The sequence below is a fragment of the Lissotriton vulgaris genome, chromosome 9 (assembly GCF_964263255.1).
Source record: "Lissotriton vulgaris chromosome 9, aLisVul1.2, whole genome shotgun sequence".
Classification (NCBI taxonomy): Eukaryota; Metazoa; Chordata; class Amphibia; order Caudata; family Salamandridae; genus Lissotriton; species Lissotriton vulgaris.
In genome coordinates, this window is record NC_141697.1 from 465,740,015 (window position 1) to 465,767,383 (window position 27,369).

The 27,369-nt window shown below is 44.3% G+C and overlaps 1 protein-coding gene across 1 annotated transcript in view; it reads right to left on the reverse strand.

Annotated features, from left to right (window-relative positions):
• NUDT14 (nudix hydrolase 14) overlaps positions 1-27,369 on the reverse strand; it is a 584,870-nt gene that overhangs the window by 304,829 nt on the left and 252,672 nt on the right. Inside the window, exon 2 of the mRNA XM_086937918.1 lies at positions 17,035-17,078. Within this exon, the coding sequence (XP_086794044.1) occupies positions 17,035-17,078 (44 nt within the window). The remainder of the gene's footprint in view (positions 1-17,034; positions 17,079-27,369) is intronic.

The window sequence follows — 27,369 nt, forward strand, 5'->3', positions numbered from 1 at the left end:
TTTAGACGAATTGCCACTATTACGTTCATTTAAAGCAGGACAATTGAATTTAATGTGTCCCTCCTGTCTACAATAAGCACATTGATTGTACCCTAACGAGGATCTTTGGAAGGAGGAATCATTACGCGACTGCGATCGATTCGATTGCAACTGTGATCTATTCTGCTGAGGCGCATTCAGATTAGAACGCGGCGGATACGCTTGTTGTAACAACACTTTAGTTTTTAGCTCTTTCGTCTTTTTATCAGCACGGTCATTTTCCTCTTTCTCTCTATTCTCGTAATATTGTGCCGTAGCCAATATCTGAGCTGAGGTAGAAACGGCCCATGCACTCTCTGAATTCTTTAATTTATTGCTCAGATCGGGCAACAAGTTCGACACGAATTTATCCACAAACAACCTTTGTCCACCCTCAGTACCCATATCCTGTCCACTATGATCAATGAATGCTTCCTCGAACCTCGTAAAGAAATCGGAAACACTCTCATCTTTCTTCTGCTTACAGGCTGACAACTTGTCCCAATTCACCCTCATAGCTGGCATAAGCGTTTTCATTAATGCAATGATTCGCTGAGGGAGAGCAGCAATCAACTGATCGGGTTTAGTAGCAGCCACTTGTCCAGCGTCTGCCGCTGTAATGGCAGCCCAATCACCACCTAATTCATTTGCGTGATCTTGGTGACGAATCTTAGCCCATACCGGTTGCGGTACGACGTTGCCAAACAACATGTCGATATCGGCAAGATTCATTACCGTAGCATCTACGAGCTGCGATAATTCCTTATAATACCCAGTAGGATTTTTACGAGGATCGGGCAAAGATTGTTTCACCTGAAGCACTTCCGATCGTTTCCATGGGAGGTGTATCCACACTCTCTCAAAATGTGCCACTATCGGATGAGGTTGAGCATTAGGATCAGCTGGTATCCAAACCGGCGGAACTTCACGCATAGGATATTGGCCAGACTCGTCTTGTTTTTCAATATCCTCAACGAACAATGCATGAGGAATAGGAGCGGGACGAAGAGATAGCAACCGCTCAATAGCACGTCGGACATTAGTATCTACTATCAGTCCAGTTGCGAACTGAAGCCGAAGCTCAGACAGGGCGGTCAGCACCTCGTCAGGCGCATCGGCCGCTATCTGATCATGCAGGAACTTGCACATTTCGTCAAACACATATCTCTGAGTTGGTATGTTGAATTGACTAAATGTTTCGAGGACAACACGGGGTGGATTTCTAAGAGGGTTTACCATCCAACCCATCGCCATATTATATAGTGCAACACGTTCTCTGTTACCAGGAAGCTGACTACGTCTCTGAGGACCATCAGATCCAGCAGACCCATGAACAGGTCCGAGTGACTGAAAGAAGCTAGCCGCAAGGGGGGAATTGCGACTACGAGTAGAGGGAGAAGAATAAGACACAGGACTAACAAGAGAAGGAGTAGAGACAGTAGCAACAACAGGGGTTAACAACACAGGAGCAGTAGCGGGAGCAGGAGTATGTGGAAGCGGAGGAGCAGTAGGAATAGAAACAGATAAAGGAGCAGGAACAGTCGGAAGAGCGGGTGCAGGTTGAGGAACTGGTGGAGGAACAATAGGTGGAAGAACAGGTACGGCAGGGACCACAGGAGCCACGGTACCCTGTACGTACGGAGGTGGCGACTTCATAAGATAGGACATTAAAGGATCCTCAACTGTCTCTTCCTTCTTATCCGACTCCGTAGGCAAAGCAGGATAGCATTTATCTATGGACATACGCTGTAGTCTCTCAAACACTTCCTTATCCTTATCCTCCTTATCACGCTGGAACTGCTCAGCTTTCTTCACTATAGTAGCAACATTATCTCGCTGACTACGTTTATTCTGTCTGATTTCTTTCTGTCGGGCTTCTTTGCGCCACAACCGAAAGGCATCAAACATGGCCGGCCTAGATTTACGTTCGAACAACTTTATTTCTAGATTATCTAAGATCGACGCCTCGAAGCTACCGTGAGGTGGCCAACGAAGATCGCCGTCTTTCTTTGTATATTTAATCCAATAATCGTTAAAAGCAATCGGGCCTAGCCCATGTTTGCTATATAAATCATAAGTAGGAGTTCCAACTGGAGGTATCGGACACGAGTCCTCCAGCAGGGAATCCGCACCACAAGGTCTGAAACAACTAAACAAAGTACTGCGACCAGGCATCTTGCACACTAGCCGAGTTTCACAAACTTCAAGGGTTACGGGATTTACCAAGTCCCAGCAAAGAACAAAACCCTCGGTTTTTGGCGGCTGCAGTCGTCAAACAATACAACAACAAAGTACGCTAGCAAAGTGTCACCGACAAAAACACTCACACAGCGTTTACAACAAAGACACTCGCTAAAGTGTCAACAACCAAGAACTCTGGGAGCGACCCACAAATACTTAACTCAAAGATCGATGGCGTCCTCAGGAAGGCCCGTCAATCGTCTCGCTATACCAAGGTCTACGCCAGGCGCCAAAACAGGTCTACAGTCAGGGCAGCAGTCCGTCGCAGCCGTCAGGAGGCGGGAATCTTCGCGGGAAAAGTCTTCGGGCCACTTATTTCGACAACAAGATCGATGAAGCGGGGTGCACCTTCCCTCGGAGATTTCACACGAAGTTCCTCACGATCGTCGGGCTTGGACCGGTACCACTGATGAAGCCCCACGTTGGGCGCCAACTGAAGGACTGGGTTCTTTTGGACCCAGCGGTGCCAGGGCACAACACCTGAAACCTTCGTGGGTAACCTGCTCCGGCGTACAAGTCACAGAGACACGGGACACTTCCTTCGGCGTCAAAGATTCAAGGTTTATTTGCTGCAGGGAACACAGAAGTCACAGGAAGTACATCAAGTGTAGTTCGGGGAGACTGCTTCAAATTGGTTCTGTGGATCGCTCCTTTTATACAGTTTTTACCCATAGGATAACATTGAACACAAAAGTTTACAACCCGGTTCCCACAATTAGCCCCCAGAGGGGTCGCTTTGGTCACTTTGAAACACACAAGGTCCGGAACATAAGTACGGAAACATTTGGCGGTTCCCGACTGTAAAAACCCATCTTCCCACCATTAGCAAATTCCAATCAGCAGTAAAGTAGATCGAAATAGGAACAAAGACAGGTGCAAAGGAAGACGGAGACAGTGGGGAGATCGGAAAGGGTGTAAAAGGGGAGGTATCGAGAAACACGAGATACAGACATCAAAGGGACGCGCCTAATGAGATGCACGGCTGAGACAATAAGCCCGTGCGGCAAGATGAGCCTCGAGCGGCGCCATCTGCCTTACAGTAGCATCCCCCTCGTCATAAAGACACTTACAAAGAACATGTGTCTTCCGCCAATATCTTGGGAGTCCCAGGGTCGCGAAGCGGACAGCGTCCGTTCGCTGGCTACTTGAGGGCAAGAGACAAAATGGATGCCGTATCTAAGATGGAACCCGTGGGTACAGATGAAAAACCCACATAACAAACGAACGGTTTAAGTTAGCACAGTGAAACTGCGCACACTTACTAAACTCGTTATTTGCGGTTCATAGATACCAGACTCGACCATATTCGTGCGAGTCGAAAACACCACTTACAATTGTCACGGAACCTCAACGTCAGTGTTGAAACCAGAAGAACATGAGAGGTCAATTTCCGGGTCGGAATAGTCCTCGCTATCAATATTAATGGGAAGCTCAGGGCCTATATCATGCCCACATGGGGTGCCCGAGGCACCAGTCTTGTCACCGCCTTGAAAGCGTGAAGGAGGAGCAGAGGTTCTGGCTTTTTTGGGATCTTTTTGTTGTTTGCCTCCAAGCGTCCTCTTTTTAGGGGCCTGAACTGCTCCTTCTTTTTGAGTACTAGTGGAAGAGCAGGGGTCATGATAGAGAAGGACTCTAATTTTTCATTCATTTTATCATCAATTGAGTCAAGTACCTTCTCAACAGCTTTATTGACTAGCTCCTCTAGTCTCATCAATATTCATTTGGGGGGCAGACATTATGATGGGTTATGATAGGTAATATGGATTAAGGAATTTAATCAATTTAGTAATGGGTCAGGAATCCGAATTGTGTGGAGTTAACCAATCAAAGTCTTTTTTTTATATATATATATAAAATTTAGTCAAGAAAAGATTTTGAGGAAAAGTCCTACCAAGGTTGTGAGCGTTGCGACAGCTGATTGGTAAAACCGGCAGTTTATTTAACTGTTGGTCAAGGGATTGTCTTTATGGACCCAAGGCATCAAAGTGGATGCAGCAGAGAAGAAAAAGGAGGTTTCCCAAGCTTATAAAATATCCGCCACGCACGTAGTAGCGTGCGCGGCTGCCTCCTAATGTATTTTCCTTTAAGCCCAGCCCGCCTCTGATGCGAGCAGAAGCCTCGAGGAGGCCGGGCGGGGAAAAAACACTAATGCGCGGCGCTCCCAATGGCTGGGATGTCCCCGCTAGTCAAGGGAGTTAGGAGGAGTGCCCTCGATTCTCGGAGCAGCGGGATTACAGGGGCGGCAAGGGCACGAGCGATGCCCAGATAAGAAATGCAGCGCTCGTGAGCGTGTCCATTTGAAAGATACACGCGAGCCTGACCATTTGAAAGATACACGTGAGCGTGTCAATTTAAAAGATACGCATGGAGCAATGCGTGATGCCCAGATAAGTAAATGTAGCGCACGCAAGCGTGTCCTTTTAAAAGATACATGTAAGCGTGTCAATTTAAAAGATATACATGCTAGTGAGAGGGATAGATCCGGTCCAGAATGGGCCCGAACAAGGGGTAAAGTAAGCCCAGACAAAAACACACTAAGAATACAGTCTATAAGCAACAAGCTGAGAGCAGTACTTATATTTCTGAGCAGCAGCAACAAAGAAGGAAGATGGCTGGTCACAAAGGAACTTTTTACTTCTCTAGAATGTTCATTGAATTCTATGTTCTCTTTAATTGTTGCTACTGAGCTGTGGCAATAAAGGAGTTTTGCATAATATGGCCTTCGTGTCGTGCCATAAAATTAAACATAGGACATACTTAAGGTGAAGGCTGAGACCTGAAATCAGTGTGGATTTGGGATATGGGCGTAGAGATCCATATCAAAAGTTGTGATTACAGTATTGGACGAAAGGCGTTGGCTGTTTGTTTGTGAAAAAGTGGTTCTGTTGGGTCGGACCAATTACTTTGAGAGAAACTCACTAATGAAAACAAAAGCTCTCTCATACAAGTCCAAACATTTGAGAAATGAATGCTCAAAAGCTTTAGGTCGTGTGATCAATCGATTGTATTATAAAATTCAAACATTTAGTATCCGAATGGTAATCATTCATAGATAACATTCAATGCTTGTAGTGACTGTCAAAATGAGGTGACTTTTTGTGAAAGGTGCTCAGTGAATGATGAAATATACAGTGCAATAGATTTCTTATGTACAAATATATACAAGTATTTTCATTGTCCAGATAACGATTTTAAACCAAGGATTCCTAGAGTTCCTATCCAGATCCTGGTATTTCTGGGCCTATGATGTTCGTCGACGTTTCGACCCTGGTGCGCCCCGGTTGGTGGTCGCGGCGGGTCTTTATCAAGACAGAAGGGAAATAACAGAGACTGTATCAGAGAGAGAAGCTGGTGCTGGGGCGAATTGCACCCAACCAATGTAGTTAATATGAAGGTACTCACTTTGGGGTCAGGCCGGACAGCCTCAGCCTGAATCAATTGGCGGCACAAGGGCCGATCAATTCTGTGGAGTAAGAGAGCAGTGTAGGGGTGGGGGGTGGGGGGGGGGGTTGTGATTGAAACGATTAGACCTAGTAATGAGTGTGTGGAGTAAGTAAGGAACCTTGGAGTAACACTACAAAGTTAAGCCTAAGTTAGAACTGACACCGAGCTGTGCACAAGTGGGGGAGTTATTCAAGTATACCTCCTGTGCATGGCGGGGGGGGGGGGGGCGGGAGGGGTGCCCGAATAGGTACATTTAATGCTAAGTGGAGGGTGATTAAGTACAACAACTCGCTACTTATCGAGTAAGGCTTCTTAATGGCGGTGACCTCTCGAAGGAAGTTTAAGAGCCCTATGTCACATGCTTGGCATGTTACATGAGGCTACCACATCATAATTACGAAGGATTAAGCCATAGTGAGTGATATCATTAAGTAAACTCTGTCCAAGGATCGGGGTTGAGTGACGCTTGGACTGAGGGTCGCGAATGGCGCGCTTAGACTGCAGACGCTTACCTGGTAAAAGCGAATTTCTTTCTATGGAAACGGAGGTGCTTAATTCCTCTCGTCAAAGCGCAGATGAGAGGAATTAAGCACCTCCTTAAACTACAAATGCCCAGGTTCTGAGGGACACAGGGTTACCCCTTTTTCTTAACTATGGCTGTTTGTTTATTACACACATAAGAACTTTTAAAACAAGCACTGAATAAAAGAAAGATGTGTACATAAATTGGAGACAGTTCATACTGGACTGCTAATTTTATTTACAAGACTCTATTTAGTGCCCCTTATTGTGTATTTACAAATGTCTACTAAAGTGTTTAAAGACAGAAAACATGATTTTTCATAGAAGAAAAGAGCAAAATATTCAGCTTCATTGTGCTCTGAATTTTTGGAGGCTGACAAAAAGTATCATGAATCATGAAGATCCTCAAAGAAAGTCCAAGATAGTCTAGAAAAAAAGTCAGACGATAAGAACCCTTGACAGGACAGAAGCATCAGCAGACCTGAGGTTTGGAGAGAAGTAGTAAATATGGGTACTTTTCTTTAGTCTGTGAGTGCAGTTCGGGCTGGACTGTTCCCGTGAGGCACAGGGTCAAGGCGGATTTGCATATAGCCAGTGTCTGACCTAGAGTGGCAAAAAAACGATAGATTTAGGCCCAGATCTTTGTACTGGGGTGAATGTAAGACATTGTTCTGCATTCTGTCCATCAACTGTGTTTTTTGCAATTTTCACCCAGAGTGGGCTGGATATGCTCAGACGTGAGTCCCAGGCTCTCCACATCACTGGAGTCAAGCTATCCAGGCTGAAGAAGGCTGATAGCCAGAAACCGGTCCTTGGACGCTTGATTCTGGTCTAGGAAAGACATGGCTTGGTAGTTCGGGCTGGACTGTTCCCATGAGGCACAGGGTCAAGGCTGATTTGCATATAGCCAGTGTCTGACCTAGGGTGGTGTGGAGTGCAAAAAAACGATGGATTTAGGCCCAGATCTTTGTACTGGGGTGAATGTAAGACGTTGTTCTGCATTCTGTCCATCAACTGTGTTTTTTGCAATTTTCACCCCGAGTGAGCTGGGTATGCTCAGACGGGAGTCCCAGGCTCTCCACATCACTGGAGTCAAGCTATCCAGGCTGAAGAAGGCTGATAGCCAGAAACCGGTCCTTGGATGCTTGATTCCGGTCTACGAAAGACATGGCTTGGTAGTTCGGGCTGGACTGTTCCCATGAGGCACAGGGTCTAGGCTGATTTGCATATAGCCAGTGTCTGACCTAGGGTGGTGTGGAGTGCAAAAAAACGATGGATTTAGGCCCAGATCTTTGTACTGGGGTGAATGTAAGACATTGTTCTGCATTCTGTCCATCAACTGTGTTTTTTGCAATTTTCACCCCGAGTGAGCTGGGTATGCTCAGACGGGAGTCTCAGGCTCTCCACATCACTGGAGTCAAGCTATCCAGGCTGAAGAAGGCTGATAGCCAGAAACCGGTCCTTGGATGCTTGATTCCGGTCTAGGAAAGACATGGCTTGGTAGTTCGGGCTGGACTGTTCTCATGAGGCACAGGGTCAAGGCTGATTTGCATATAGCCAGTGTCTGACCTAGGGTGGTGTGGAGTGCAAAAAAACGATGGATTTAGGCCCAGATCTTTGTACTGGGGTAAATGTAAGACATTGTTCTGCATTCTGTCCATCAACTGTGTTTTTTGCAATTTTCACCCCGAGTGGGCTGGGTATGCTCAGACGTGAGTCCCAAGCTTTCCACATCACTGGAGTCAAGCTATCCAGGCTGAAGAAGGCTTATAGCCAGAAACTGGTCCTTGGATGCTTGATTCCAGTCTAGGAAAGACATGGCTTGGTAGTTCGGGCTGGGCTGTTCCCATGAGGTACAGGGTCAAGGCTGATTTGCATATAGCCAGTGTCTAACGTAGGGTGGTGTGGAGTGCAAAAACTGTGTTTTTTGCAGTCCAGTGTATCAAACCAGTGGGTGTTAGAGGTGCTGAAATCAGGTTATATTCAAATAGAGGGCATTACATACTTTTTTTTGTAGAGAAGATGACAGCCGTATTTCACCTAGTGTTCGATCAGAAAACTGTCACATTTTGTCCACAAACTTTTCATTTCAAAATGACTGAGTGCAAAGGAAGATTCACTAATCAAGCAAGGGGAGTTTATAGCAAAAGTGGACCTACTAGAGGCCTATCTTCACTTACCTGTGAGGCAATGTTTTCAGAGCTTTTTAAGGTTAGCAATCAATGTGAGTTGTATGCTCTTCCTTTTGGCTCCTATGGTCTTTACCAAATTGACGGCTCATTTGGTGGGTTTCTACACAAGAAGTATCCTTCTTCATCACTTCATAGAAGATTGAATGGTACATTCCCAATCACAGGAACTAACAATGGTGAATATACTAAAACCTCAGGTTATTTAGTCTCACAGGCATATTTTTAAAGATATAAGTTAAAAAAAATAATTGCTTGTTAAATAGGCATAGGGAAAGGACTGTCGTTTTATAATCACAGGCTGATCTGCATGCGTTTGGAACTCTGTTTTTATGGCATCGTCTTACCTTTTATATTTGTTGTATTGTGCTTTTATGGTCTGACATCTTCTTGACCGAATAAAGATAATGATAGTCTCACAGGCTTCCTATCACCTGGGAGAAACTCAAATGTGCCCCACTCTGGACATTTAGCCCTTAAAAACCCATTTTTTACAAACATAGATCTTGTCGCTCTCCCAGATCACATTATTCAGAAACTGCAGGGTCATTTAGGGAAAAAACGCCCCCAGAGTCCATGTTTGGTTGTATGTCCAGATTGATATGGCATTAACACTGGCAGTGGAACCATGAGCAAGGTTTAATCTAGGTCTGACAGTGAGACATCTCTTACTAGCATGGGGAGTTTACCCGGATTTTGAGTACAGTACACCTGTGTCCCATGTGATCCTTTGGTGGATGAACACACCACCTGAATTAAGGGTTGACACTTCTCTCTCCTTCAAGAGTTATGCCTCAGCTCAGTTATGCCCAGCTGGGGGGCCATTCTGGAGTAGCAGACAGTACAAGGCCACGGGTCATGCCAGACCAGAAGACACTTTTGTCGAAATGGAAAGAGTTAGAGGCAACAGACCAGCACTGGTGGAGTTTGGACTTATGTTGTTGGGTACAGCACTACTGGTAAGGATGGGCAACATGACAACAAGAACTGATATATACCATAAAGAAGGAACCTCTTCCAAGGTATTAGTAGAAGTGGCCTACTCATTTTTCCATTGGCTAAGGAGTGCCCTCTTTAACTCCAAGGAATCCATATCAAGGGAGGGAACAATGAGGAAGCAGATAGACTCTGCAGAGTGTTTCCATCTTTTCAGGATTCCTGCCTGAGTCCTTATTTTCAGGACTCTCTTCGAAAACAGGGATTTGCTGTTATGATTCTATTTGCATACTAAGAGAATTCTCTAGCACCGCTTTTTTGTTCAAGACCACGGATGCAGGCAGTCTGGGGAGTAGATTCACTGTTTTGACCACAGTTTAGCGTCTTCAATATGACTATCTCCTCTGTTCCCTTATTCTAAAGGTTCTGTTCTGAATATGGATAGATGATGTTACAGTTCTTCTACTCACTGCATCCTGCTCATCTTGGTTTCCTATTCTGTGTCTAAAAATTACATATCCAGAGTCTTCAACACCATTTCAGCCCTCTATTCTGGTTTTCGATCTTAACTCCAAACAATCTACAGCTTCTCTGCTTCTCAGCCTCGATGTTGACTTGACTAACACAAAGCAAGGGTTTGACCCAAGATTTAGTTAGTACTGTTAAGGATTGATTTGGGCCGAATAGAAAGCTTGAGAGGATGTAGGATTTCTTCTGGATAGGTGAAGGTTTTTACTCCCCTACTGGATGTCATAAGAGGGGCTTAAATTTCAAGTATGGCTCGAGCTAAGAAGTGTCTTCTAGAGGATGGGCTCACATCATTGAGCTGGAATGCATAAGGATGGACTCAAAGTAGTGGAATTAGCTGTATTTAATTATAACATTCTTTGTTTTTTAAAAAAAAATCAATTATTTAAAAAAATTAGACTACAAGAAGGAAACATTTTTTATGTGTAACATTTCTGTGATTTAAATGTGAATTATTTTGTAATTGTATATGTAACCTTGTGTCTCAGATTAGAAGAATTGTATTGCTTATGTCATTAATTGTAAGGATGTTTTTAATTAAATGTTTTTTAATACTAGTGAGACATTTATACACACAATTGAATAAAAACTAGTAATTCTCTTCAGACATTTTTTCGCTTATTTCTGGCTCACCCTCTGTATATTGGTGCATGAATGATCCTTTAGTTGCCTAGGAATTGTTTTCTACATTCGTTTTGACCTGTCCTAGGAACTGAATTATATATAGTTCAGGGGGCCCTTGATATTTTCCAATAATATATAGTCTGTCTAGCATCAGGACGCCTTTTAGGTAATCATGCACTTTAGAATTAAAATGAATAATACATTGGCATTAAAACTTGCTATAAGTTGAATGATTGGTAGTATGCTGTAAAATCTTTAGGTGTGTGTATCAACTTTTACTTTTTGACTCCCCCACCATTTCTGGAGCCCTTACCCGGCTTCACTATAGGTGTTACCACATTCGGAGAGGGTCCAACATACCTAGAAATTACTATCTGTCCACTATTGAGCTGGCAGGAGTCGAAAAGAAATACCATCTTTGGGGAGGTGAGGGCATCCAAGCCCTTTCGAGTAGCAACAGCCTGTGAATTTTTTGCCCACAAAAGTCTAGTTTTCGTTCTATATAAAGGCCAACTAGAAACTGTGGACAAAAGATCAATCAAAACGGAGCACGATGTGAATTACAAGAAATTCCAGATGGCCAAAGATTGAAAGTAATAGGGCTTTCTAAGATCAGCAAAGATACTGATATTAGGAGGAGAAACACTCTATAGATTTATGGCATGCTTGGGGGAATATAAAAGCTTGTGCTTTACTTCAGTCCTCCTTGGCAAAGTCCTAGAGTTTGACTTGGAAATTATTCTCAACAACCAAAGAGGGCACCAACTAGTCCGAAAAATATCCAGGACTAGTGCCTTAAGTAACCCCTAATATATAATTGTGTTATTCCTTTAACAAACTGAAAGCATGCTAGTCCTACCTTTGCAATGACCAAATGAAGGTTATTTGGGTGAGTCGGTAATTCTTCATTTCAATAAATGTCTCTCAGATTTCTGCTGATCAAACAAATCTATTTCTTGATCTGCATTCATTTTTCAAACATTATAACACTCACTTTGTAATTTTTAATTTTACTGCATCACTTACTTGACACATATCACAGCTCATCCTATTGCATTAAAAACCCATTAGGCTCACAGTAGAAACTTAAACCCTGTTAATGACAATTGCTATAAAAGACTAGTCTTACTATGCATCCTAGTATTTCACATGGTGTTTCTCCCTTTTGTAGTACACACTTAACCCTTGAGTGTTCATATTTTTTCAGGTGCTTTCTGTCATTATTCTGTTGTTTTCTCAAAATCAACTTTTTTTTATTGTGCCTATATTATTTCTCGTCGTTGTTACTTCTCCAACAAGTCAATATAACTACTGGGATAAGATTTCATTATTTGCCATGAAATGAATCATAACATTTATACTTTGAAAATTTTTCCATTACATAGGATACACATACATAAATTTGAGAAGCAATCTCCAATCTGATTTTTTTTTTTTACCATTGCTTGATTTTTGCAAGCATTACGGCCTTCTCCTTCGCTGAGCTGGTTTCCACTATTAACATTCAGCGTGAAATGCTCACCAACAGCAGAATCTCAGTCACACTCATTCTGACTGTCTGCTAATTCAATCACTTTTCCATGTTTCTCTAATCAGACCCCTGGCTTTAAATAGCTCTCAACTCGGAATATGTCTTTAGTTACAGGATATGGGTTTTTCTACTTATTGTCTTTTGAGACATGGATTTAACCCAGAACTCAATTTCCATGTCAACATGCTTGAAACTGCACATCAAGCTATGTCTTTTTGTACCTACTTCAATCGATACTGAGACATAACTCACCATATTGTATGTATTCTTACCACAGAACCCGTATCAGAAATGATTAGAATGAATAATAACATTAAAAGCATATGTATTAGAAACACTCCAATAAACCTGTCTGTGTATGTAGATAGGAACAACCTCTTGCCTCTAAATAACCTTTGCTCAAGACCTGAATCCCCACACACTGGCCAGATGTGTAATTGACTGCTTGCTCATTCGTCATTTCCTATGATAATTAAACTTGGTCTAAACTGTGGCCCTAAATACTATCACCTTGTTCAGTCATCTCGAAGTCTTCATTCTTGAGACGTTAACTCCTGGCACTATTTTCTATGTCTTTGCATTTTAGCATCACATTTGACTTTACTAAATGTATTTGTGAGATTTGTTCTGAAAGTTCCTATTTATTTCTCATCCAACATAGACTATTTAACCATCCCATCATGTCTTCTCAGTTTCAGCTCGACGATTCCAGTCAAGTCTGTGGCACCTTCACCACCAAAGACTCACTAAACCAAAGGTCTCTGAAGGAGGAGGAGGATAGACAGCAGAACCATTTACGTTTGAGAACAGAGAAGATTAGAGTTGATTGAGCTTCTGTGGATCTTGCTTTGGAAGTTGGCTTATCAATGAAGTGCTATTTGAGCAAGAGGAGTGGCATGTTCAAATAGATACGGTCCCAATAAAAAGGAGTCCCAAAAATTATTACAATCCATGAGTAGTATGTTTTTTTTATTGTATCTTATAGTCTACGGTATCAAAATTGTGTGGAGATGAGAGTACCTACAAAAATAGCGATAATCATTCCACTGTCACAGTAAAACCCGATAAGAGTAATTTCTGTAGCATAAAGACTATGGTAACTTGGTAGAAGTAATTCTAATCTCTTAATGACCCCTCAGTGAGTGGTTATAGAATGATAGTTGGATAATCCAGGAGCCTCAAAATTACACTTCCTCCATAGAGATTATTTTGCCTTGACTGAGTATCGTTGGAATAAAACCTTTAAAAAAGGGATTACTTAGGTGGCTAATAATATGGGCAGAGCACATTAGGTTTTTTTAAGATCCAAGTGGGAGCTAGGACCAATGGAGAATCAATAAGATGTATATGTCACTGGAGCATGGTTCAGGTATTAGAGAAAAATGGGGCACATATAACAGGATAAGGAAAGGTGAATTATGTGGAATGGCAAAGTAGACAAGAAACCATGAATTTGACAAATGAAGCATCTATTTATGGCACCCACCTCTACACTATATATGAGACCCAAAGAGGTGGGAACAATATTAGAACAGGTATGTCATTTGATTTTGTATTGATTAATTCATAACTTGTCAATAGATTTTACTGGTAATAATGTTTTTGTACAAGCCAGAACTGGTGGCTTGGTGGACTAATACGTCCACTTGCAGGGGCCTGTGTTTGACCTCATGGTCACAGGTTCAAATACCTGCAGGTCCACTCTGCCTTTCATCCTTCTGAGGTCGATAAAATGAGTACCATTGAGTGGGGTAACAATACACATCTGTTATTCAGTGTTAAAATTCCTATGGATGAACGAGCGCTTTACAAATACACGTTATTTTTTTTGGTAGACCAGTTCCCCAGTACCTGAGCAATTTTCCGGCAGACAGGCAATGCCCATAATAATTATTGCTGCTATTCCTAGAAATTGAAAAACTGTTTACAACTTCAAGCTCGCTGAATTGCCAAATTTCTTCTTTCCAGGCTTTACTTTTAAGAGGTAGTGGGGTCGAACAGTCAAGGCTCACAACCGGAGGAAGTAATTGGGTAGAATGTCTAGCTGAGGTGGTCCCACTCATAAGAAATAAACTGTCTAAGCAGTGTCATACTTTAGAAAATAATAGGACTTTTATTGTTAATACAGTTGTTATTATTATTCAAAATCCTTATGAACTTTAGAAAGTTTATGTCATTAACAATAATGTGTTAGTGTGTATTTGGTTACTCTATAACTGAGGTGGACACTAGCCTTTTGCGCATAATTAAGTTTAAATGCACAGGGATTATTCAAATGCCTAGCCAAGCACTGTGCCAGTTTGTGAGTGTTCAAGTTATCTCAGTTTGAAACCTGATCTTCCTTGGTGTCCTTTTCCTGTTGGTAGGCGGTGAGCCCCCGACCACAAGAAACCACACTAGGCTGCCCAGTGATCAGGCAGCTGCTTGGCTCACAAGAGTCTAAGTCGGGTCAAGAATAGGGACAAGCTGCATTCAGTGCAGCTGGGTAAACAAGTCTGCTTGTGGAGACAGCCACCTGCAGCTGGACGATAAGTTGAGCAGCATCTGTAGAGGGTGAGGCACAAGGTCTACATACATGGTGCAACATCAAGGTCATGCACATGGCAATGCTAGATCATCAGCAGCAGTGCAAAAAACATGATGGCAGCATTGGAAGGTCTTCGGGGTGAGCTGGACGGGACCCCAGATTACAGGGGACCCCTGCTGGAGGAGCGGGAAAAGCAGTTTGAGCTACTTGAACGCCTACACTACTTCCATTATAAGGCATATTAGGCTAGGGCTCATACAGAGCAGTTAGAAAGATACTGATTTTACCTGCATGAGATACCATTTTGTTATCTTGCTCGTGACTGGATCGGTGGGCCGGGTGGCTGTGGATGATTTTTCCTCTGACTGCGTCATGCCGACTTCAGATGCTGGAGCAGTGAGTCGGGCTTCGGGTGGCGTCCCATAGTGGCCCTCAGATATCCCTGTTTCCATACTCTGTTTTCTTCAAGCTATCCTTGATGGAGTCTTTTTGGGACCAGTACAAGATGGGTGTGATGGGGGGCGGTTCTGTTTAGCAAGTTCTATGTTGTGTACGATGCACTCGTATGGTCTTAGGGCTATTTTGTAGAGGGATGCACTCTCTTTGCTGAGTATGTTGACTTTATTATTCCCACTAACTGTACCTCCATTATGCTAACTGACTACTTATGGCTTTTCTCATAGTGAAGCCTGCAGGCATATTTTTGATTTTGATTTGTGGTTTGTTGTGATACACTGTTAAACCTTCATAAAAATATTTTTGTAAAATATTTTTGCTTTAGCTTTCCAGTCCTGCGAAGGCATAATGAAGTTCAGACTGTGGTCTAGCAAGATGATTCAGAGTATGGTTCCACTAGGAAGTAAGTGGATCCAAGTGACAGCATTGAGCCGTACGAATCAACCACTCCAGCATTTTGGGCAAGTCCACTCAAACCAAAACCAGAATGGTGATGTCAGCATGCACACGCATACAAAGGCAGTGAAGGCTGACGTTCATTGTCTCTTTTTGGAGGTGCAGTCCGGAGCACTGAACGTGTGAGGACAGGCCACATAGTAGGTCATGTTTATGGCAACCCAGGGCACAGCCAAGAAAATGTCTGGTACTGTAGAGTGGCAAAATGATCACTCCAGCTGGTGCAGAACCAAGCAGCAAAAACTACACTGGCTTCCACTGCCTCAACGCTCTGTTTTTAAGACAGGTTGCTTAATCTTTAAATCCCTAAACGGTCGTAGTCCCATATTCATTAATAATCTGCTATTCAGGTATATACCTACCCGGGATCTTCGCTCTAAACATCTTCACCTGTTAGTCACTCCTAAATTCAACCGGAAACGACATGGAGGCTGTCGTTTTGCATATCTGGCCCCACGGTTGTGGAACTCATTCCCCTTGGAGATACGGTCCTGCACAGAACTACTACAGTTCAGGAAACTTCTTAAAACATGGTTATTCATACAAGCACACAATTAATACTTGCCTCAGCTGCGACCAGTTCAGAATAGCGCCATGAAACCTTGGTGTACGTGCGCTTTATAAATTTGTTGTAACATTAACATTAACATTTAACAAAATAGTAATAGTAGTGACTTCCCTTTCCTTTCATTACTATAAATACACAGTTGTTAGAAGGCATTGATATATTCCATTTTTACGGTTTCTGTTGGGATAGGAGCGCTACATTTTCTACCTAACCTACTGACTTTGCTCTCTCCCAATTCCTTTTATAATTTTTTGCCTAGATCTTTTCTGGTACCTTTCTATTTTGAAGGCTTTTTTGAACTTCTCAACATCTTTCAAATAAATATCTCGCATTTAAAATATATATATTTCGAGAATATCTTCACTTTCAAGACGTCTACAGCAATGAACAAGTCCGATGGAGACATTCTTTTGTAAAACAGTAGTACCCAGGTTGATTCCAGAATATTCAAGACTGTACAGGGATACTGATTTTCCAATTTGAAAATTTGAGTCAAGGTGGACGAATGAAGTTTTAGAAAAATAACAAAAGGGTACAAATGTTCGGGTTCTACATAATTGAAAAATGTGTGCAGGTCAATAATGTTATTTTAGGCTTCTTGAGACCAACATTCAATTAAAAAATATAACGTTTGAACACTTCTGGTAATCGTAGCCAAAATGCATGTATTTAGTATAATATTTTTGATAACACTGAAGGCCAAGAAAAAAAGTTGAAAACATGCAATATAGAAAAAAATTGGGTAGAAGGGAATGATAAACAGAAAAGGGTAGAATTAGAGAGTGAGATAGGAATCTGAAAAAGGTACTCGGGACAGAATCTTAACCAGGACGAGAGACATTAGAGTAGCTCGATATTGAACTTTTTAAAACATGCTGCAATCTCTACAGCTAACGCGTTTATGACAAGTCAGCATTTAGCTAGCAGCAACAACTGTAGCAGAATAGAAATAAAGTACGAGTAACAAGATGATGCATATTTTAATCAGGTCTACCTGTCATGTGTTCTCATAAAATCCCAGAATTTCTTGGTTCCATCCTACAAGAAAAAAAAATTGTAGTGATAAGCTATATCCAAGGAAACTGATTGAAATGAACAATTAAAGCACATTTGATAAGAAACCAGTTGCCCTCTTATTTTCTAAATCGAGGGACACATTCCTAAGTAAAGAAAATACACAGGTCAAAACACTTGCTACTAGCAGTATACGCAGCTTATCACACAGTGATCATTGAAGAGGCGTTTTTAAAAAAAATTGTGTTTTGTGCATTTAAACCGTGTTTGCCCCTGTATAGTCTAGAGTATTTTTGACCTTTCCGTAATGTTAGAGAGTGTGAATTATCAGTTTATTATGAATAAATAGGCCATCGATATCCAATACTGGTTGAGGAGGGTGGGGTCTATGCACCATTTTCAGAATAACCCATGATACTGTACATTATTCTCATTTAGATGGGCTGGAAATGTAGCTAGCCTAAAAATCGGGAATAGACTAGGCCATGGGTACTCACAAACATTCTCTCGAGGGCCAAATTTACAGCGTGGTTTGTGTCCGAGGGCCGCAGCGGTGGAGGGGGTGGGGGGGCAGTGGGGAAGGGGGCGGGGCTAGAGCAAAAAAAACCTGTGACCATGAGGTTGATCACAGGTCCCTGCAGCGGACGCCTTCGTCCACTGAGCCACCAGACCCGGCATACACACATCTTTCTCTCTCTCTCTCTCCCTCTCTCTGTCTCCCTCTGTCTCCCTCTGTCTCACTCTGACTCTCTCACTCCCTCTCTCCATCTCTCTCTCTGTCTCATTCACTCTGACTGTCTCACTCCATCTCTTCCTCTGTCTCACTCACCCTGACTGTCTCACTCTCTCTCTCTCTCCCTCTCTGTTTCCTTCTCCCTCACTCTATTTCCCTCTCCCTCACTCTATTTCTCTCTCCCTCACTCTATTTCCCACTCTCTCCTTCCCTCTCCCTCCTTCCTTCTGTTGCCCTCTCTCTCCTTCCCTCTCCCTCATTCCCTCTGTCTCCCTCTCTCTCTCTGTTTCCTTCTCCCTCACTCTACTTCCCTTTCCCTCACTTTATTTCCCTCTACCCCACTCTATTTCCCTCTCCCTCACTCTATTCCCCTCTCCCTCACTCTATTTCCCTCTTCCTCACTTGTATTTCCCTCTCTCTCCTTCCCTCTCCCTCCTTCCCTATTTCTCCTTCCCTCTCCCGCATTCCCTCTGCCTCCCTCTCTCTCCTTCCCTCTTCCTCACTTTGAGGTCTCCCTCACTCTGAGGTCTCCCTCTCTCTCCTGAGGTCTCCTTCACTCTAAGTTCCCCCTCTATCTCCTTCCCTCCCCCTCACTCTGAGCTCTCCCTCTCTCTGAGGTCTCCCTCTCTCTCCTTCCCTCTCCCTCACTCTGAGGTCTCCCTCTCTCTCCTTCCCTCCCCCTCACTCTGAGGTCTCCCTTTCTCTCTCTCCTTCTCCCTCTCTCTCCTTCTGTCTCTCTCCCTCGCTTTGTCTCCCTCGCTCTCCCTCCCTCGCTCTCCCTCCCTCCCTTGCTCTCCCTTCCTCCCTCGCTCTCCCTCCCTCGCTCTCCCTCCCTCCCTTGCTCTCCCTCCCTCGCTCTCCCTCCCTCCTTCGCTCTCCCTCCCTCTCTCGCGCTCTCCCTACCTCTCTCTCGCTGGCCCTCGCTGGCTCTCACTCCCTCCCTCGCTCTCCCTCCTTCGCTCTCCCTCCCTCACTCTTGCTCTCCCTCGCTTGATCTCCCTCCCTCACTTTCCCTCCCTCACTCTCCATCCCTCACTCTCCCTCCCTCTCTCTCTCTTGCTCTCCCTCGCTTGATCTCCCTCCCTTGCTCTCCCTCCCTCGCTCTCCATCCCTCACTCCCTCTCTCTCTCCCTCGCTTGCGCTCCCTCCCTTGCTCCCCCTCCCTCGCTCTCCCTCCCTCGCTCCCTCTCTCCCGCTCTCCCTCGCTTGCTCTCCCTCGCTTGCTCTCCCTCCCTCTTGCTCCCTCTCCCTCCCTCGCTCCCCCTTGCGCTCCCTCCCCCTCCCTCGCTCTCCCTCGCTCCCTCTCTTGCTCTCTCTTCCTCCCTCTCCCTCCCTCGCGCTCCATCTCGCTCCATCCCTCGCTCTCCCTCTCCCTCGCTCTCCCTCCCTCCCTCGCTCACTCTCGCTCTCCCTCCCTCACGCTCCCTCCCTCCCTCACTCTCCCTCCCTCTCCCTCGCTTGCTCTCCCTCCCTCCCTCGCTCTCCCTCCTCACCCTGCCAGTGTGTGCTCGGGCTGTGACAGCTTCCAGGCGCACACACACTGCCGCACACAAGCTCTTCCAAGGTCTTTAAAAGACCATTCGTATGTTAATGAGGCTTTGTTCACCTCTCTGCGCCTCTGCAGCCCCACTCTGAATATGGCGGGAATCACCCGGCCCCCACAGAGCAGCAGAGTCTGAGTCGCGCTCATTTTTTTAAAAAACTCGGGTACAATGTTTGCAAGGTCCGTGGGCCGCCAGGGAAGGCTTGCCGGGCCGCCACCGGCACGCGGGCCGTACTATGAGTACCAGGGGCGGATTGGCAATGCGGGCATTCGGGCATCGGCCGAGGGGCCGGTATCTCCGTGCCCCCTGTGGGCCCTTTTTTTTTCTCCCCTTTCCCAGCCGCACAGTGAAGCTGCATTAATTTCTCTGTCTCTATCTCCGTGATCTCTGTGGACTAGGAAAGGGGAGAAAAAAAAACGGCCCACAGAAGGCACGGAGACAGAGACAGAGAAATGAATGCAGCTTCACTGTGCGGCCGCAGCGATTATCCGCTGTGGCCTCTCCTTAACCCCCTGCCCAGCAAAGCAATCAGGCTGAGGGTGGCTGGGGAGGGGGCGATTGTTTGCAAAAATCGGCCTCCCTGGGGGCCAGGTGTTGCTCAGGCCTTTGAGCCATTTTCACCTCGGCCCCCCTGGGACCCACGCAGCACATAAACACTGTTAGTTTTTTATTTTTTATTTTTTATTTAATGTGATTTTATATAGCGCAAACATTAACAAGAGAGTGTCAGAGCGCTTTACATAAGAATCAGTTGCGAAACATAAGGACTTAGGATTACATGCGTTACATAAAAGATACAAGCAGAAAAAATTGCAAATGTACAAGATGTAAAGTCACACAAGGAAGAGATACAAACAGAAAGAAAAATTGCAAATGTACAAGTAGTAAAGTCACTCAAGGAAGAGAAACAAATGGATATACTCTAAGAGTCACATAGGAATGGTAGAGAGTACAAAGGTCTACTGCATATACTAGTGATTAGAGTTCTCTAAATACCTAAGGAAGGGATACGAATGGATATACTCTAAGAGTCACATAGGCATGGTAGATAGTACAAAGGTCTACCTCATATACTAGTGATTAGAGTTCTCTATATACATATATATACACACATAGTAGATTTTCTCAGGCAGAGTTCCATTAAGTGGGGTTGGAGGGGGGATGCAGTCACAGCACCAAGGGAGGGTGGGTGGGTGCCGCTCGCAGCTGTTAATTGCCTGCCGTGACTGTGCTGCGCTTTGTGTTGCCTGCTCCTGCGGAGGAAAACGGAGTAAAAGCGGCACTTGGATTTTTTGTTTGTGAGGCTGTTAGACAGGGGCTGGGACTGCGAGACCCAGGCTTCAGCGCGTGAAGACCGGAGCGCACCTGGTGTCTCTTCCCGCCCCTGCTCCGCCCTGTTTGCTGGCTGCTCGCTCCGCCCTGGTCACCTGCCTCGAGTACTTACAGCTCGCGGCCCCCGCTCCGCGGGTGCCGCTCGCAGCTGTTAATTGCCTGCCGTGACTGTGCTGCGCTTTGTGTTGCCTGCTCCTGCGGAGGAAAACGGAGTAAAAGCGGCACTTGGATTTCTTGTTTGTGAGGCTGTTAGACAGGGGCTGGGACTGCGAGACCCAGGCTTCAGCGCGTGAAGACCGGAGCGCACCTGGTGTCTCTTCCCGCCCCTGCTCCGCCCTGTTTGCTGGCTGCTCGCTCCGCCCTGGTCACCTGCCTCGAGTACTTACAGCTCGCGGCCCCCGCTCTGCGGGTGCCGCTCGCAGCTGTTAATTGCCTGCCGTGACTGTGCTGCGCTTTGTGTTGCCTGCTCCTGCGGAGGAAAACGGAGTAAAAGCGGCACTTGGATTTCTTGTTTGTGAGGCTGTTAGACAGGGGCTGGGACTGCGAGACCCAGGCTTCAGCGCGTGAAGACCGGAGCGCACCTGGTGTCTCTTCCCGCCCCTTGCTCCTCCTATTTAGGACACGCCCTTCACGTCAAGCGGGACGCTTGCGGGACGCCGGGCTAAGCCCGGGCAAAGGGCGGGCCCTCTGTGGTCCTCAGTGGCCGAGGTAGGCTGGGCTGGGCCCGGTTATTTTCATTTTTTGTATCATTGCCCTAAAAGTGACTGATCCTTTTTTCCCACTGGAAATACGCCTGACTGTCTTCGGAAGACATCATTGACTGTTAACTTCCTCTGACTTTATTTTCGGGCCGCCTTTGTTGCATCTCCAGGACTATTATTACTATTGTGGTATATTGTATTACTTTTAAATATTCATTCAGAGGTAATTCATTGTTGCAATCTTAAAACTTGTGGTCACATTGTTGATAATATGTCTAAGAAACTTCGTTCTGGAAGGGAAGTGGGTGGTATGCCTAGTGCAAATAAGGAAACTATTCGCACAAGAAATAAATCGGTAAATAATCCCCCCCTTAAGGGTCAATGCCATTTGTATGAGCTCTGGGCTCTGCCCTCCCCTAAGAACGCTAATTTACCCTCTAAAAAAGCTTCCGGCGTCCCGTCCCAGGAGGTACCTATGCAACCTAGTACATGCCTGGAGCTCGCTTCGTCGCAGCTCGCACTACAATTACCTGTGCCAGTGGTGCCATTTTCCCCTGTTTTCCTTGAAGGGAACGGGGAAAGCAAACTCAATTCATTAGTACATGAGAGGGAATCTATGAATCTTCCACCTATGTCTCAAACTACGTTGAAGGATAAGTTGGATGGTGATTTATCCATATTACTGATTGATCATGAACTTTGTGGCCGGTATGTAGATATAGCGAATAGGGAGTCCCTGGCCCCTAATAAATCCCCCGGGGGTGCTACCCCATCTGGTCTAATGTTGTATAGTAGTACCCCCTCATTGAATGACCAGGATATGTCTGACTTGTTAGTCGCTTTCTTTCTGGCATCTGCCGTCCATTGGAAGCATGTGAAAAACCTATTTCTGAATCCATGGTTGCGTTGGAACAATTACTAGCCTCTATTTTAACCCTTTTAGGGAAATTTGTTGGCAATTCGGATTGTATTTTGGAATCCGTTACCCAAATACTGAAGACTCTGCTACAAAAGTCACCGGATTTTATGAATGTTCCCCTCATGACCAAACATGGTCGGCCTGGGGGGGAAATAAACGTGGCTTCAGTAGAGCTTGACCCGAAAGCTGGGACATCGGTTTTGACACCACACACTGCAGCTACTTCCTTAACTGCAGTGCCAAACTGTATAAATAACTCAGTTCTAGTAATAATGGAGGAAAATAAATCCATCTCTGAACCTAAAGTGGCTCAAGACCTTTTTCCCATCTTCATGTCGGAAAATAAAATAAATTCTCCCGAGGTTAAAAATGAGGCTAAGGCAAAAAATGTGAAATTTAGAAGCAACAAGGGGAATAAAAGGAAACCAACTCGTAAATATAGGAAGAAAAGGCAGCGTCGGATAATTTTTCAAAATTCAGTCTCTGCACTGGAGAATGAAGTGATTGATCTGGAGCTATCTTCTACTTCTGGAAAGGCTGATATTGATATTGAACGGAACCTACCCATTAGTACCTTTTTTAAGGTAGAAAGTGATTTGTGTCCCCCAATGTCTTTGGAATCCACCTCTCAAAGGGGGGGCCTCCCTACCAGTCTGCCTCAACCACCAATGCCTGAAGTTGTTATACAAAATCCACCTGGATCCCTTAACCCTTTGGCCTCTCCGTTCCGTGTAGCTTCAGGGAATGGAGATCGCCATTTCCCGGATCGCTCTTTAACAACTTTAAACACTCCACTTGAAACTCTTGTGTTAGACTTTTTACCTTTATTCGACGTTGACTTGCCTTTAAACAGAGCTTGGCTTCTTAAGCGCTTTAGTGAAATTGATAGTTTACATCATATCCAAACTAGGGATATTGATTTAGTCTCCCTGTTTGGTGAAGCCAATGTAACGAGTATAAGGGTGAAATTTTATTCTCCTATTATTGTAAATCTGATACTTCAACAAGCTGAGAACTTCCAACGCATAGGCATTGATATTCTCCCGATCTTTAAACTTGGAAATAAAATCTCGGCGTTTGGGGAGGTACCCAGAAGGGAGGAACAAAATGGGGTAGCCTCCCCTCTTAGGGACCTGAAGATTTGGGTAGCTAAGGGAAAACGCTTGGTCTCACAAGCGAAGCCTCTTCCGCTGACTAAGAACTCCTCTCTGGTAGAGGACAATAATCAGTGGAACTGGTTGCAAAGTGCCTTATCTACTAAAGCTAAAGATGATCCAAGATTGTGCCGGCATCTTTAACACCCCACTAAATATTATTTCCTGGAATGCTGCAGGGATTCACAGTAGCCCTGAGAAGTTTGAGTTGCTTTTCTCTCTAGGAGCAAATGTGATCTGCCTACAGGAAACGTGGTGTATTGATATGCTGAAGGTCTCTAAGGATTACTATGTTCTGGAAGTTCCCGCCGTCCCCTCTAAGAAAGGCCATGCCAGGGGCAGGATTGCTTGTCTATTATCTAATAAATTACATTGGAAATTTAGCCATTACATGGATCCTAGTAAACTGTTCCATGCTATAACTATCGACAATTTGTTTAATAATGGGATAAAATCCCCTATGGTAATTTTGAATGTTTATATTCCTCCGGAAGAGTGTTTTAATGCGCTTTTAAAGCAGGTATTTCGATACATAGACCTAATCAAAAATGTCCCATCCCCCCCGGACATTCTGTTGGTAGGAGACCTGAACTGTAAAATATCTAATTTTAGCCTGAATCTATTTAGGAATAAACCTAAAGAAGAGGCGTATTTTGTCCCGCAGGCACTCTTCCCTGATAAATTAGTGACAAATAAAAGAGGGAAGATCCTGCTAAATGAATTAGAGGCCGTCGATGGACTGATATTAAATGGGAGATTTCCGTCTGACGTGCCTGCAAAATTTACTCACAAGTCTCCGTTTGGGACCTCTATTTTGGATTATGTTATTTCAGACTACGGTTTGTTTCCTCTTGTTCAGGATATTAAGATAATATTTACTCCTTTGAGCGACCATAGTATATTGTTTGTTACTATTTCCTTAAAGCCTCTGACAATGGCACCTTGGTCTCTTAAGGGTAGTGATGTCGCTTTCCATGCCTCCTCGGGAAGGTGCTATAGGAATCCCAATGCCATTAACGGGGTACAGGACTTTCTAGACAAGACCCTATTAGTTTTAAATGAGTGGCATGGGAATGAAATAGCATATTTCGAAGAATTTGTATGTAATATCACTTCTTATGCCAAAAAAATTTCTCGACCAAGAAATAGGGTAGCGGTTCCGAGTATACTGCGTTGCCTGAATAAGGAAATAAACAAACTGGTTCGCAAACAATATCTTGATAGAGTTATGGATCGTGGTAAAGAAATATCAAGGTTAAAAAGAAAGAGAAGCAGAGTTCAGTTAAAATTAAAAAAAGAAAGGGAGGACAATGTATGGATTAATTTGAGGGAATCGGTGGTCCATGGTAAGACTAGAGATTTTTGGACAATAATTGGTAAGGGGTGTGGGTCTAGACTAGGCCCCTCCCCTATCCCCATAGCGGAAGAGGATTGGATATCCTATATTCGGGAACTCTATGCTGGGAATGGGATTTTAAGTAACGATATTGACACCACTGTTAATTTAGGCAATGATATTGCCATTAGTGCTACTCCCCTGGGGCTTACTAACTACCCCGTTGAGAAGGAAATTGAGATAGCGATAAAAAGCATGCGGGTCTCCGGGGCAATGGGACCCGATGAACTCCCTATGACGGTCCTGAAATCTGATCCTGTAAGGTGGAGTAAAATTCTGTTTCCCCTGTTTAAAGCATGTTTTATGACGAAAACGGTCCCTGATTCGTGGAGGGGTAGTATCCTGGTCCCTATTTTTAAGAAGGGAGTTAGGGACAGCCCCAGTAATTATCGTCTGATTGCTCTCCTCGACTCCATCGGAAAAGTGTTTGCGAAATGTTTACTAAAAGCCCTCTCCGATTGGGTAGAGGAGAATAATATTCTTCCGCTAGAACAGACTGGTTTTCGTAGGGACCACGGTACGTTAGACAACTTAACCGCCCTGCATGTGGTCACTGATAAGTATGTTCAGGTGAGAGGTGGGGTGGTGTATGCTGCCTTTATCGATTTCTCCACAGCGTTCGATAAAGTTGACCGCGGAACGCTGTGGAGAAAATTGGCAGCGCTTGGGCTTCCATCCTACCTATTGGAGCTGGTGCGGGCTCTACATACAGAGACCTGGTGTAGGGTGTTGATGGGAGGCGAAAGGGGTCTATCAGATATAATTCCATCTTTGAATGGCCTTAAGCAAGGTTGTTTGTTGGCCCCCCTTTTATTTTCTCTGTACACAGTGGACCTACCCGCAGCCCTTTCTTCTAGCGAGGGCATCGCCCCGGTGCTCGGGGGGTCCCCTATATCTTGCCTGATGTACGCCGACGATGTTCTTATTTTTGACTTATCCCCCAAAGGACTTGCAAATCGGCTAAATGCGCTTCATATGTTTGCTGTGGCTCATCATATGAAGATCAACATTACTAAAAGCAAAGTCATGTGTATAGCTGGTAAGAAGAGGTGCCGCTCCGTTGATTTTGGTTGGTTTATAGGGGGCCAAAAACTTGAGGTGGTAAAGTCCTATACTTTTTTGGGGAAAATTATTATGGCTAATTTGAGCGAGAAACTCCACATAGAACATTGCACACGCAAAGCTATTGCCCATGGCAAAGGTTTAAACTCTCTTTACCATGCAACGGGGAAACTGCACTTTCCGATTTTATTGGAAGTGTACAGATCAAAAATCCCCGCAACAATATTGTATGGTATTGAACTTATAGATGTGAAAAAGTGGGACTTTTGTCATAAGATAGAGGGTAAACTTCTAAGATCTCTCTCTTCCCTAAACACCGCGTGCCCTTTAGCTGCCTGTAGGCTTGATTTCGGCCTCAGAGGTAGCTGGGTACAGGGACTATCGGCCCTTGTTAGATGGGTGGCCTGCCTTGCAAGAGCTGAGGTTGGGACAATGAGAGCTATCCTCAAAAGTGAACTATTGGGTAATTTTAATGAGTTTTCTCAACTTGTGCGTAATTTTAGAAAAGCTGTAATCCTCCTAAAATTAGATGAAACTGCTTTGTTTTTGTACTCTTCTTTACAGTTAAAATTTCTTTTAAAAGCAGCTTCATGGGACTTGTGTTTCCAGATGGATAAAAAAGTCATTTGTGGAAAAAGAAAGGTAGAACATCTCCTTGATTCCTATTTGTGGAAACTCCCTCAACCTTACGTAAGATGGAACCTACCACATGGTATCCGTAGATTTTGGTTTCTTTTACGTTATGATTTATTACCGTTAAACCGACTGTTATTTAAATGGAATGGCTCCTCTCCTCTGTGTAATTTTTGTAAAGTAAATATCCAGGACTGTATGCATGTGTTGCTGATTTGCCCGGCGCTTCGTAAATTGCGTAGTAGATGGATAAAAGTTATTTGTTTGGATCTTGGCATTGTCACTTTGAACGATTTCCTGTTTGCACTTTATTGCCCTCCCAATGAAATGTTCTGCTTTTATATTTTTAACTTTTTTAAAGGGTTTTTAGCTATTTATTAATATGTCTCTGGAGATGTACCTTGACTGTCCGACTTTTGTAGTTTTTGATCTTTATGTCAGTCTCGTATTTACCGTAGGATATTTTAAGGATATACATTCTTTTTTTCTCTTTTTTATTGTTTTTGCTGCTCTCTTGGAGCAATGTAATTGTTGCGTTGTAATTGTTGTGTGCTATATTCTGTATATTTTATGTGGCCCTCTTTGAGAGCCAAAACATAATAAAATTAAATTGAAATTGGAGGGTGGGAGGGATACAAGGGTATGAAGAAAAGGCAAAACAGAAAAGGGAAGAAACATTTGAGGATCGTCAAGGGGGAAACGAGAGAGAAGGGTACAAGACGAGGGAATGGACAAGATGGCGGGTCGGGGTCCAGAGAAAAACGGCCGAGGGAATAGTGGGCGAGAAAGAATGGGTCTCGCTGTGGGGGCCAGGTGATCTTTGCAACTTGCACCATCTTCA